We start from the raw sequence: 12564 nt of genomic DNA on the forward strand, positions 1-12564 counted from the left end.
TGAATTTCGGAACTTGACTTGGTCGAACGCAGGCATGGCTCCAAATGTTCGGTTGCGGTTGGCGTCATCGCGCTACTTACTAAGTTACCGGTCGAGCACCCCGGAAGGAATTACTCAACCCCCAATCACCAATCCCATATAGATTCCCTCAATTGATCCGTCCTTCAATTCAACAGATCAAACAACTACAATGTCCTTCTCACTACTCACCGATCTCCCCGCCTACTCCGACCTCCAGTCGCACTACCAGACCACCGGCAAGGGTCTCATTGTCAAGGACCTCTTCGCCCAGGATCCCAAGCGTTTCGAGAAGTTCTCGCACAGCTTTGACAAGATCGATGGATGCCCCATCTTGTTCGATTTCTCCAAGAACATCGTGAATGAGGAGACTGTGCAGTTGCTTGCTGAGTTGGCCCGCCAGGCTGGTGTTGAGAAGTTGAGGGATGGTTTGTTTTCTGGTGAGCACATTAACTTTACCGAAGACCGGTATGTACCTTTGGTCGATTCTCATGGCATGATTGCATTACTAACGATCTCCCGGGGTACAGCGCTGTCTTCCACCCTGCTCTCCGTAACCGCTCCAACGAGCCCATGAAGAACAATGGCGAGGATGTCATGCCTTCCATCAACAAGGTTCTCGACCACATGAAGGAATTCTCCGACTCCGTCCGTTCCGGCGAGTGGAAGGGTTATTCCGGCAAGACCATCAAGTCCATCGTCAACGTCGGTATCGGTGGTTCCGACCTCGGACCCGTCATGGTCACCGAGGCGCTCAAGCCTTACGCCAAGAGGGATTTGGAGATGCACTTTGTCTCCAACATTGACGGTACCCACATGGCTGAGACTTTGAAGGCTTGTGATCCCGAGACTACTCTTTTCTTGGTTGCGTCCAAGACTTTCACGACTGCTGAGACTTCTACGAACGCCAACACTGCCAAGGAGTGGTTCTTGCAGACTGCTAAGGATGAGAGCGCGATTGCTAAGCATTTTGTTGCTCTTTCCACTAACGAGAAGGAGGTCACCAAGTTCGGTATTGACGCTGCCAACATGTTCGAGTTCGGCGACTACGTTGGTGGACGTTACTCCGTCTGGTCCGCCATCGGTCTCTCCGTCGCTCTCTACATCGGTTTCGACAACTTTGCCGATTTCCTCGATGGAGCACACCAAATGGACAAGCACTTCCGCGAGACGCCTATCGAGTCAAACATCCCCATGCTCGGTGGTTTGTTGTCCGTGTGGTACTCCAACTTCTTCGGTGCGCAGACTCACCTCGTCGCGCCGTTCGACCAGTATCTCCACCGTTTCCCTGCGTACTTGCAGCAGCTCTCGATGGAGTCGAACGGAAAGTACGTCACCCGTACCGGTGCGCAGGTGTCTTACACCACTGGCCCAATCCTCTTCGGTGAGCCCTGTACCAACGCACAGCACTCCTTCTTCCAGCTCGTGCACCAGGGAACTAAGCTCATCCCCTCCGACTTCATCTTGGCCGTCGAGTCTCACAACCCTATTCAGGGTGGAAAGCACCAGCGTATGCTCGCTTCCAACTTCCTCGCCCAGTCTGAGGCTTTGATGGTTGGTAAGACGCCGGATGAGGTCAAGGCTGAGGGTGCGCCGGAGGAGTTGGTCTCCCACAAGACTTTCTTGGGAAACCGTCCCACTACCTCGATCGTCGCGCAGAAGATCACCCCTGCGGCGCTCGGAGCCTTGATTGCGTACTACGAGTGGTTGACCTTCACTGAGGGCGCTGTCTGGAACATCAACTCTTTCGACCAGTGGGGTGTTGAGTTGGGTAAGAAGCTCGCTGTTAAGATTTTGGGTGAGTTGGAGAGTGAGGGTGAGGCTGAGGGACATGATGCTTCTACGAATGGATTGGTGAACTACTTCAAGAAGATGGGTGGTGCTAAGTCTGAGTAAGGTATGGACAGTGTGATGTAGTGTTTTGAGGAGCGCAAAAATGGTATTATTAGAGGCGTTTGTATACTATCTAATTGAAGTGGCTACGGCCGTTTTGTTACAACTGCTCCGTCGTATCTTGTCGTGCGTGTGCCGTTCCGGTCTCCCGATCATTCTCACTTCTTCTCCTCCAGACTCATTCTGGGTACTTCTTTTACTCCACTGACATTGGCCACTTCATTCTCCAATCTTGCAATCTCGGCTTGCTTTGACGTCTGCGAATCTTTATTCTCCAACGACCACCAAAGAAGGTGCAGACCCTGGTAGACTGTGAAAGTCATCAAAAGTACTTTGCTCAGGGCCCTTCCATATGTTTTGTAGAAGCCGATCTGGCGGACGTTAGCAAGGAAGACCGGAAAGGGAATTTGAAGATGACGGCGTGGAGCATACATGTCTTGATGGTGGAGGTGGTGCGGCAGCTTCGAATTGTGGAGGATGCTTGGGTTGCGTGGAGTTGAATCGCCGCATAGTGTGTGGAGCCCTGAAGGCCCTTGTCGCGATCCGAGCAGCAAGCATCTTCGAGGTTGTTCTTGTTCCGAAGGTGGAGGAAGGTCGGGAGACGCTGGTGCCTGTAACGTAGACACGGGATTGAGTAGGGATCCCCGCCAAATCCAGTCTGCTCAAGCGGTCCCCAGGTGGTTGTCAACAGCTGCTGTTCAGCATGCACTCTCATCACTCTCACAGCGGCGACTACTGCCTTCACGGTACGGTTGTAAGCCTGCTTCAGAAGCCGCGGCTGACAATTCTACAGCGAAGGGACACCTCGAGGATGTCGTTAAAGAGGCTATCCGACAAGGCTTCAAGCTCTTCTGCATGACGGAGCACATGCCTAGAGACCAGAAAATGGATCTCTACCCCGAAGAAGTAGGTGTTCAATCACGTCTGGCCATTTGAAAGTCGACCTGGCTCACAGTCTGACAGTCCCACCTCACTCCCCAAGATCTCGAGGATACGTTCGCGAAATACTACCCCCACGCAAAGGCTCTCCAGAAAAAGTACGCCGACCAAATCGAAATCCTCGTCGGTTTCGAAATCGACTACATCCGTCCCTCCTCTCTCGCGCTCATTCAACGTATCCGCGAACAATACCCGCCCGAGATCATCATGGGCTCCGTCCACCACGCCTTCGAGATCCCCATCGACTTTTCCCAGGAACTCTGGAACAAGTGTTTAGAGAAAGCCGGGGGATCGGAGGAGAAGTTGTTTGAGAGGTATTTCGATGATCAGTATGAGATGCTCAAAGGCGTTAAACCAACCGTCGTCGGACACTTCGATCTCATCCGCCTATTCGCTCCAGACACGGCTGTACCCTTCGCGCAATACCCAACCGTCTGGTCCAAAATCGAGCGCAATATCGACTTGATCGTCGAATTGGACGCCATGGTCGAATTCAACTCTGCCGCGTTCCGAAAGGGGTGGGATGAAGCGTACCCACGACAAGACGTCTGCGAACTCATGATCGCCAAGGGCGTCAAGTTTTGTTTGTCGGATGATAGTCATGGGCCGCATCACGTTGGGCTGAATTATTGGAGGACGAGGGAGTATGTAAGGGAGTTGGGGTTGGAGAAGATTTGTTATTTGGGGAAAGATGGGGAGGGTAAGGTTGAGGTGCGGGAGATGGCTGTTGAGGAGGTGTGGCAGGATCCGTTTTGGGCTTTGAATGCTGAGGAGAAGAGGACGGCATAGACGTTGATGGGGGAGGGCGGATTAGACAGTTGTACTTTAAGAATAGGGGGTAGGATAGATCAAGAAGAAGACTTCACAATGACGCTGACGTGATCCGATTCGAGGTAACGCTCGCACCTATCATATAAAAAGAGTGATTACGGAGGCTTTGACTACCCCCAGCTGCGATAGGAACAACTGAAGACCCTGCAAACTCGCCCTTAAATTATTCTCAACACGACCTTCAGGCTATTTCTCATCTGCCAAGTTTTCCCAATCTACCATAGCCACCCCACTCCTTCGTTGATCCATTGTGTCTTTCCTACCACTCCTCCCCATGCTTCTCCCGAATATACGCCGCCAACGCCTCAATCGTAACCATCTTCATCCCCCACTCCCTCTTAAGCCTCCCACAATCATCCCGTCTCGCCATCTCCCCATCATCCTTCACGATCTCCGAGATAATCCCCACAGGCGCCAATCCCGCCAACCGACACAAATCGACAGCGGCTTCTGTATGTCCTGTGCGGCGGAGAACGCCCCCTTCGTGGTAGCGGAGAGGAAACATGTGGCCCGGTCGCGTAAAATCCAGGGGATCGGAGGAGGAAGCGAGTTTATTTGCCGTGAGTGCGCGGTCGCTGGCGGAGATTCCGGTCGTGGTGCCGTCTGCTGCATCACAAGATATCGTATACGCAGTCCTCATTCGGTCCGTGTTTTCGGGTACCATGAGTGGTAACTCGAGTTTATCCAGATCGTGGCCGAGCATTGGAACGCAGATCAGACCCGAGGTATGCCGGATCATGAAGGCCATTTTTTGGGGAGTGACGAGGGCGGCGGACATGATCAGATCGCCTTCGTTTTCGCGGGATTCGTCGTCCATCACAATGACAAACTCTCCGTTCTCTGCGATCCTCGTATGTTAGCACTCGTTCGTGATCCGCACAAGGTACAAGGAGGAGACAAAACGTACTGAAAGCAGCGATCGCATCCTCGACTGGGTCAAACATGTCTGTCATTTTGTATGGTTGCTGACTGTACTCCGCTCGGGACATCCGGCAGCGCGCGTGTGGCTGGGGATTGCGGTTGGCAACACGGTCGGTACATCGCGGGGTGCGGTACACCATGGCCTCGACGTCCACGGCGACGACCAGCTGTGTAGTATGTTAAGATCGAAGAAATGTCTCGTCACTGGCGGATCAAGGGGTCTTGGACTTGCTATCGCAAAACGATTCTCTGATGAAGGTGCCACGTGCATCCTCATGGCGAGGAACAGGGAGAAGCTCGAAGCTGCCAGGGAACAGCTGGCAACGGCCGCGGAAGATGGTGCGTTATTACGACACAATATAGTTGTTGGGGATGTGCAGGATTTTGCTTCGAAAGACTATGGGAAAGGAGTGCTTGATGATGTGGATGTGTTGGTAAATGCAGCAGGTATGGAGCTTTTTTGATTCCCAAGGTCACACACTAACTGGGTTCTGAAAGGCATAACACAGGTTTCCTTACTAGTGCGAACATCTCCCAATAGTATTAAATCACTTGTCCAGACAAATCTCCTGGGCACAATTTACGCTTCACAGGCATTCGCACGAAACTCCATCCGAGCACGTAAAGGTACGCGAAGCAATCTCGATCTTTCAGAGGATTTCCCTGACGCGTAGAGAACAGGTGGTGTAATCATCAATTTCTCATCAGCACTTGCACATCGACCTGTCCCCGGTTCCTCCATCTACACGGCTACAAAAGCCGCGGTCGAAGGCCTGACAAAGGCACTCGCTGTCGAGCTAGGCCCAGCAAACATTCGTGTCAACGCAATTTCGCCTGGCTACATTGAGACAGATATGACTTCAGCGATTTCGGAGAAGGCAAGGGAAAAGATGATGGACAGGGTTCCTGTGAAAAGGTTTGGAACCGTAGAAGAGGTAGCGGAGGTTGCGCTCATGTTGGCGATGAATGAGTTTATGACGGGAAGTGTTGTGAATGTGGATGGTGGGTGGAGTGTGTAGTAATCATGGGTTGTTGCGGCGGAAGAGGACGAAGACAGGCTTACAATGCGGATGTCTTGAGCGGTTTATGTCCAAGGATGTTTTTGACACTTGTGACATCAGCCTCGGTTGTATGGTGTAGCTGTCAACACTTTCGGTTTTGAGCGTTTCTTGGCGACAAGTCCCTGAACGTTAACACTCAGCGTGGGATCTTCCTCGAGTTTTAGGAATAGTCGATGCAAACCCCGACGAAGGCCTGTAGTTCATCGCCCTTATCCAACCGATACATCTTCGATCTTTGCACTTTACCCCTCCGCTTCAGACGCCGAAGAGTAGAGGATGCATAAACATCCTTGGGTGAGTGTGAACTAGACGGTTGTACGTCAAGAATAGAGGGTATGATAGACCATGGCGAAGCCTTCAAAATGGCACTAGAATCAACGCCAATTGGAATCATCACTGCTTGTGTCACTGCTCGTATCCGAGGCCGTTCTTTGTTTCCATACATCTTCCAGTAACACGTTCTCCTCGAACTCTCGGAATAGTCGATATACACCCCGACAGTATTCCTGCAGTTCATCACTCTTATCCAACTGATACATCTTCGACCTTCGCACCCTCACGTCTTCAGTAGGCACTCTGCCAGCTTGTATTGCCTCCATGTACGCATCGTTGAATTCACCCGCAACCAGGTATGCTCGTCTGTAGTGAACTCCTATCAGATACGCCATGTAAGGTCTATTCCGATAACACGGCGCATCCTCCAATCCCTCCCTTAACAACCACTCCTTCCAAGAATGAGCACTCATCAATAGCCTCCCAAACTCCTGCGCCAATGCCTCACCAACCCCGTACTCCACCAAATCAACCGCACTAACAGACACCAACGGCGGTCTCGAACCGCGCTCATACCGTCGAACCTGACCTTGTGTTGTGCAGAGATATTGTCGTCTATCAACCCACGGCGCCAGAAAACCGCCCGGGAGGAGGTCAAGTGAGGGTGAGTGACGGAGGAGGAAGGAGAGGAGATTATGAAGGGCGTGTAGTGAACAGGATTGGAGATCGCGCTGGAGGAGTAGGGAGGTGGTTATGGTGATTCTGTTGGTGAGAGTATTTGATCGTAGAGCGCCTTTCCGTGGTGTTTCCGCGGCTGAACGGCGTCGTGGAGGTGTAGTTGGTGACTGTTGTACCGAGGATGTTTCAGACTCCGCCTGAGTGCCAGGTTCGTGTATCTCTCCAGCCTTCGCATCCCATTCTGGCTCCGGAACCTCATGATACAGTGACCGTGTATCGAATGACACCGCTGATCTTGCTGTTTCTTCTTCCATCTTCTCTCCTGCTGACCACCTCGCATTGAAGCCCGCCTCCAACGCAAGTTCCAGCTCCTCGAGCTTCATTTCCGCCTTTGACTGCTCCTCCTCTACGTCCTCCACCCTCCCGTGCCATACCCTCGTGATCTCCCTCATTGCCGTGTAAACCTGTCGCATTGCACCAAACTCGCTGACAAACGCCTGTCGATTCCGAGCCAGAGGTGCCGCGTTGAGCTCGTAACGCAGAGCGGGCAAGGTATCTTGCCATCTCTTATCACCATTATAGTCCACGGGGCGAAGATTATTGAGCAGTTCGTCAAGATTTTCGGCGGCTTCATTCGTCACCCTAAGCTTCTGCAGCGTAATCCCAGCCCAGTTACAGATGAGAGAAGGTAAAATCAACCTCTCTTTGTCAGCTTTTCGTGGCTTGAACATGGCTGGTGAAGTAGTGGCGGTTTGTTTCCTGTGTTCCAGGAATTCGAAGTCGGTGTGTAACGTAGTCTCACTACCTCCCATTCCGGGAGTACGCGTGAGAAATGCGAGATACCGTCCGAACAATACGACAGAATCTGTGTATAAAAGACTGTTATGTTGTCTAAGATTAGGTATAGCAGACCTACCAAAGGCCGAGAAGAACCCCCAAACTCCCGCAACCTCACCCCCAGCAAAACTCCCGTATATATCCCTATCCTCTATCGTCCCTCCTTTCTTGCCCCTACATCTACCAGTATCTAGATACTTTCTCACGACGCTTACTTCGGCGTCCCCCCGGGCGTCCGACTTCTCGTAACCATCCTCCCACTCGGCGTCTCCAACCCCTCCCCCTCCACCTTCTTCTTCTGCCCATTCCATTCCTCCGGCAACAAACTCCTAACAAGTATCACCGTCCTCTCAAGCCACTTACCCACTGCACCCCCCACACTCCTCGGAACTGACCCACGACTAACATTTCGGTCGATAGTGGGGAGGTATGTAAGGTGACCAACTGTCTCCACAGTCGGTAACAGCCCTGTCATCGCGGCTACAGTCGCCTCCTTCTCGTCCGCGAATGGTGCCTTGAACGGGATAGGCGTATCAGATACAAGACCATGAAGGTGGGAAAGTGCGCCAGTCGCCAGGGCACGGTCGGAGTATCCTCCCTCCATCACGCTCAACATACGTCCCCGACAGAACCTATCGGCGATCCTCCTCAAATCCTGCGTAAACTGTGCGTAGAACGCGGTGGGTAAAGACACGGCATGGCGCTGCATATGCGGCGTCTCGTACTCACTTCCGTCGAAGCCTGCGCTGATGAAGAGCATGCACTCCTCGCCCCGATTTGACTCGAAGAATTCTGCGCATTTCTCCAGTAGTACCACATACCGTTTTCTGTATAGAACATCAAACTCCGCCTCAGAAGTGTATGGTCCAAGATGAACATTCCAAATTGCCTGATCATGGTTCATCACACATAAACTTGCTTCTTTGACTTTCCTCTCCGCAGCTGGTGCTTCACACGGGAAACTTTGCACGTCGTGAAGACTGAAATAACCAGCCCTCACGACCTTTGATCCAGGTGGACCGGGTTGTCGCCAGTTGTATTCCCAGACGATGTCTTGTGTTCCATCACCGTGGTGGAGATCGAAGTCGACGACGGCCCAGCGGGTGATGCCATATTTCTTTGCGGCGTAGGACGCTGCGATAGCAACGTTGTTGATGAAGCAGAACCCCGAAGGGGCTTCGGGAGCGCAATGGTGACCAGGAGGTCGGATCAGGCAGAGCGCTTTGTTCGTGGAGGAGGTAGGAGCACAGACAGCGTCAACACCATCCATGACCGCACCAACGCATCCCTCCAGCGCACTCTGCGTACCAGCAGAAAGGTATAGATCTCCAGATGGCCAGCCACTCGGGACCTCAAGTTCGCCCTTCGCCAACAGGCCCGGCGCAGCGTGTATGTGGTTATGCAAGATCGTGGGATAACCATCTCCATGAATGTCGGTTACGCACTCATGCGACAATCTTTCTGATCGACTCGAGGGTTTGATGCTGAATTTCGGGGTGTCGGGGTAGAGGGAGTGAAGGGCGCATACACCGATCAGCGCGGCGCGAAGACGTTCGGGGCGTTCTACGATGGATTTGAGGTAGCGTGCCGAGACATCGCGGGAGAATTTGTGAGCGTAGGAGGCGTTCTGGATAATCACTGTGGCTTCTGTTTCTGCACTCTTATCACTCAGAGACAGGTTCTCGAGGGGCGGTAATGGTACTGTTGACGGTGTCTTTGGCGTCGCGGTCGGAACGAGGATACGCGCAGCTGCGACGGATCTCGGTGTTGCTTGGATAGTCTGAAATATTCTTTGTGTAGTAGGAGCTGTATGCACGACTGAAGGAGTTTGGGGTACACCAGGTAACACTCCGCCGGAGCTCCCTGGTCTCGACGGCGTATCGAGTACCGTGGGCCTCGGGCCAGCAGCAGGTGTGGGAGTCGCGTGCGGAGGAGGAGAGGGAGTCGCAGTAGGTGATTTGTTCGCAAGGGAAAGTGAGACGAGGATGTCCGCAATATCGTCGGTCGTTGGAGCTGACATGGCGGTGTTGATGGTCGGCGAGAGTCGAGGATGGTGGAGGAGTTCGAGAATGTTTTGGTCATTGAGCAGCATGCCGGTTGAGGCAGGGTCCGTGTGACCTTATTCTACAGTCGTCCTTGAGCGGAGGGAATGGGAGATGAAGCGTTGTAATGAATAGAGAATACATTTGAAAAGTCTTTGGTCGCATCTTCGATGTTTTCGAGGTAACTTTTGAACCAGCAGGTGACCACTCCTACGCTACACGTCGCCGGCCCCCGAGACGTACGGCATACAGCGCACGGACAGCACCGCACAAACATTCCCCTATACTCTCCTATACGCCTGACCGAGCATCCCATCAACGAGATACAGACTCAATTGCTCGATATCAGGACGTCATTGTCGTCCACGCACCTTACACCTTCTAACTGTCGAGATCGATTGGATCAAGCACAAACACCATGAAGCTCGACATCACCCGCCAACTCTTCCAACGCTCCGACCGTGTTAAGGCTGTTGACCTCCACCCTACGGAACCCTGGGTCATCGCATCTCTCTACACCGGAACCGTCACAATCTGGAACTACGCACTCGGCACCACCGTCAAGTCTTTCGAAGTTACCGACGTCCCTATCCGCGCTGTCAGATTCATCCCCCGCAAATCCCAATTCATCTGTGGTGCGGATGATTTCCATGTGAGAGTTTACAACTACTCGACCGGAGCAAAGGTCGCCGGATGGGAGGCTCACCCGGATTATATTCGCGTGTTAGCGGTACACCCAACCCTGCCGTACGTGTTGTCCGCGGGTGATGACATGACGATCAAGCTCTGGAACTGGGACGACGGATGGAGATGTGAGCGTGTCTATGAGGGCCACGCACATTACGTGATGTCCCTCGCATGGAACCCCAAGGACGCCAACGTGTTCGCGTCAGCCTGTCTTGACCGTACCGTGAAGGTCTGGTCTCTCGGCTCCTCTACGGCTAACTTCACCATCGAAGCACACCAGCGCGGTGTCAACTACGTCGATTACTACCACGGAGGCGACAAACCATACCTCCTCACCTCCTCTGACGACGGACAAATCCGCGTCTGGGACTACCAAACAAAAGGCCTCGTCTCCTCCCTCTCCGGACACACCTCCAACGTCTCTTTCGCCATCTTCCACCCATCTCTTCCTATCATTTTGTCCGGCTCCGAGGACGGAAGTATTAAGATCTGGCATTCTTCCACGTACAGGTTGTTGCAGACCCTCAACTACGGATTGGAGCGCGCATGGTGTATCTCCTACCTCAAATCCACCAACTCCATTGCTCTCGGTTTCGACGAAGGTGTGGTCGTATCCAAACTTGGACGCGAAGGCCCTGTGGGCTCTATGGACCAGAGTGGCAAGATCATCTTCGCCCGTAACACCCAGATTCTCGGCGCAGCTATTCGTGATACGGACGTTGCGGAGAAGAAGGACGGTGAGAAGATCTTGTTGCAGACGAGGGAGCTTGGGATGTCGGAAGTTTATCCGGGGAAGCTTACGCATTCTCCGAATGGACGTTTCGTGACCTTGACTGGTGATGGGGAGTATATTATCTACACTGCCCTCGCATGGCGTAACAAGGCTTTCGGCTCGGCTCTTGACTTTGTTTGGGCTCGTGACTCAAACGGATATGCTATTCGTGAGGCTTCTGGATCCATCAGAGTTTACAAGGCATTCAAGGAGAGGGCTGGATGGGCTTCCAACGTGACCTGGGAGGCTGACGGTTTGTGGGGTGGTGAGCTCCTCGCTGTCGGTGGAAAGGAGTGGGTTGGGCTCTTCGACTGGGAAAGCGGAGCGCTGGTCCGGAGAATCGATGTTGCTGCCCGCGATATTTGGTGGTCCGAATCCGGAGAACTTTTGGTCATCGCTACTGACGAGTCCTTCTACGTTCTCCGTTTCCACCGCGAGCTCTACGCCGAGGCTGTTGAGAACGGTAACGTCGATGCTGATGAGGGCGTTGAGGATGCGTTTGAGGTCATTGCGGAGGTGAGTGAGGCTGTGAGATCTGGTGAATGGATTGGTGACTGTTTCGTTTACACCAATACTGCGAACCGTTTGAATTACCTCGTTGGTGATCAGACTCATACTATCTCGCACTTTGATTCGGGGATGTATATGCTTGGTTACATTCCTCGCGATGGACGTGTTTACTTGGCGGATAAGGATGTCAATGTCGTTTCTTACCAGTTGAGTTTGGGTGTGGTTGAGTATCAGACCTTGGTCCTCAGGGGCGACATGGACGCCGCGGCAGAATTGCTTCCCACCATCCCTGAAGAACAGGTCGGCAAACTCTCACGGTTCTTGGAGGGTCAGGGATTCAAGGAGCTCGCACTCGATATCGCTACCGACCCCGAACAAAGATTCGACCTCGCATTGCAGTTGGCGAGATTGGATGTCGCTATCGAGATCGCTCGTGCGCAGGATTTGGAGGCCAAGTGGAAGACAGTGGGTGATGCTGCGCTGCTAAGCTGGGATTTGGCGTTGGCAGAGGAGTGTTATGTGAATGCTAAGGACTTGGGGTCGCTGTTATTGCTGTACTCTTCTACTGGTGACAGCGAGGGTATGCGCAAGGTTGCGGAGTTGGCTGTTGAGGGTGGAGCTAACAACGTGGCTTTTGCGGCTTTGCTGTCTACCGGCGAGACCAATGGTTGTGTGGACTTATTGACGAAGACCGGCAGAGTAGGCGAGGCGGCTTTGTTCGCTAAGACTTACGTGCCGAGTCGTCTCCCTGGCGTCGTGGATCAGTGGAAGGAAGACCTTGGCAAGAAGGAGAGGAAGAGGCTGGCAGAGATGATCGCGAACCCAAGAGATGACGAGGAGCTCTTCGAGGACTGGAAGGAGGTCCTGGACCGGGAAGCGCAGGTTGCGAAGGGTGAGAATCTGATCGACATTTCCGAAGTCCAGGCACCAGAGGCTGAGACCGAACAGGAGGTTACTGAGGAGACCGTGGAGGGTGATGCTATTGCATCGGAGGATGTTACTGCTATGGAGGTCGAGGAGACAAATGGTGATGGTGCTGTTGAGGCAGATGAGGAGGATGACAACGAATCAGAAGGCAAAAAGGACGAGTAGACTTCGCAGA

General features: G+C 53.0%; 8 protein-coding genes across 8 annotated transcripts; 4 read left to right on the top strand and 4 right to left on the bottom strand.

Annotated features, from left to right (window-relative positions):
* Window positions 1–190: 190 nt before the first annotated feature.
* On the top strand, window positions 191–1914 carry SAICODRAFT_59718 (Phosphoglucose isomerase; the record flags this gene model as incomplete). Its single annotated transcript, XM_019169704.1, has 2 exons — window positions 191–486; window positions 549–1914. 2 exons carry the CDS (start codon window positions 191–193, stop codon window positions 1912–1914), a joined length of 1662 nt encoding a protein of 553 aa, XP_019022623.1.
* Window positions 1915–1992: 78 nt separating this feature from the next.
* Window positions 1993–2530, bottom strand: SAICODRAFT_146091 (uncharacterized protein). Its single transcript, XM_019165520.1, has one exon. It carries the CDS (start codon window positions 2343–2345, stop codon window positions 2070–2072), a length of 276 nt encoding a protein of 91 aa, XP_019022624.1. The 5' UTR covers window positions 2346–2530; the 3' UTR covers window positions 1993–2069.
* An 84-nt stretch (window positions 2531–2614) lies between these two features.
* On the top strand, window positions 2615–3639 carry SAICODRAFT_59706 (histidinol phosphate phosphatase H; the record flags this gene model as incomplete). The annotated part of the gene is made up of 3 exons (XM_019169701.1): window positions 2615–2657; window positions 2705–2823; window positions 2875–3639. The coding sequence occupies 3 exons, from the start codon at window positions 2615–2617 to the stop codon at window positions 3637–3639; spliced, it is 927 nt and encodes a 308-aa protein (XP_019022625.1).
* Window positions 3640–3719: 80 nt separating this feature from the next.
* SAICODRAFT_95081 (3,4-dihydroxy-2-butanone 4-phosphate synthase) lies at window positions 3720–4653 on the bottom strand. The gene is made up of 2 exons (XM_019171963.1): window positions 4589–4653; window positions 3720–4521 (listed from the first exon to the last, which is right to left on the bottom strand). The coding sequence occupies exons 1-2, from the start codon at window positions 4632–4634 to the stop codon at window positions 3941–3943; spliced, it is 627 nt and encodes a 208-aa protein (XP_019022626.1). The 5' UTR covers window positions 4635–4653; the 3' UTR covers window positions 3720–3940.
* A 125-nt stretch (window positions 4654–4778) lies between these two features.
* On the top strand, window positions 4779–5621 carry SAICODRAFT_26611 (3-oxoacyl-reductase; the record flags this gene model as incomplete). Its single annotated transcript, XM_019166951.1, has 4 exons — window positions 4779–4941; window positions 4966–5049; window positions 5101–5229; window positions 5284–5621. 4 exons carry the CDS (start codon window positions 4779–4781, stop codon window positions 5619–5621), a joined length of 714 nt encoding a protein of 237 aa, XP_019022627.1.
* A 123-nt stretch (window positions 5622–5744) lies between these two features.
* SAICODRAFT_31185 (uncharacterized protein) lies at window positions 5745–7369 on the bottom strand. The gene has a single exon (XM_019167862.1). The coding sequence runs from the start codon at window positions 7343–7345 to the stop codon at window positions 6038–6040; it is 1308 nt and encodes a 435-aa protein (XP_019022628.1). The 5' UTR covers window positions 7346–7369; the 3' UTR covers window positions 5745–6037.
* A 109-nt stretch (window positions 7370–7478) lies between these two features.
* SAICODRAFT_31186 (uncharacterized protein) lies at window positions 7479–8386 on the bottom strand. The gene has a single exon (XM_019167863.1). The coding sequence runs from the start codon at window positions 8353–8355 to the stop codon at window positions 7663–7665; it is 693 nt and encodes a 230-aa protein (XP_019022629.1). The 5' UTR covers window positions 8356–8386; the 3' UTR covers window positions 7479–7662.
* A 1525-nt stretch (window positions 8387–9911) lies between these two features.
* Window positions 9912–12554, top strand: SAICODRAFT_36263 (Coatomer, beta' subunit; the record flags this gene model as incomplete). Its single annotated transcript, XM_019168483.1, has 2 exons — window positions 9912–12413; window positions 12435–12554. The coding sequence occupies 2 exons, from the start codon at window positions 9912–9914 to the stop codon at window positions 12552–12554; spliced, it is 2622 nt and encodes an 873-aa protein (XP_019022630.1).
* Between the last annotated feature and the right edge of the window lie 10 nt (window positions 12555–12564).

Source organism: Saitoella complicata (genome assembly GCF_001661265.1).
Source record: "Saitoella complicata NRRL Y-17804 unplaced genomic scaffold SAICOscaffold_19, whole genome shotgun sequence".
NCBI lineage: Eukaryota > Fungi > Ascomycota > Saitoellomycetes > Saitoellales > Saitoellaceae > Saitoella > Saitoella complicata.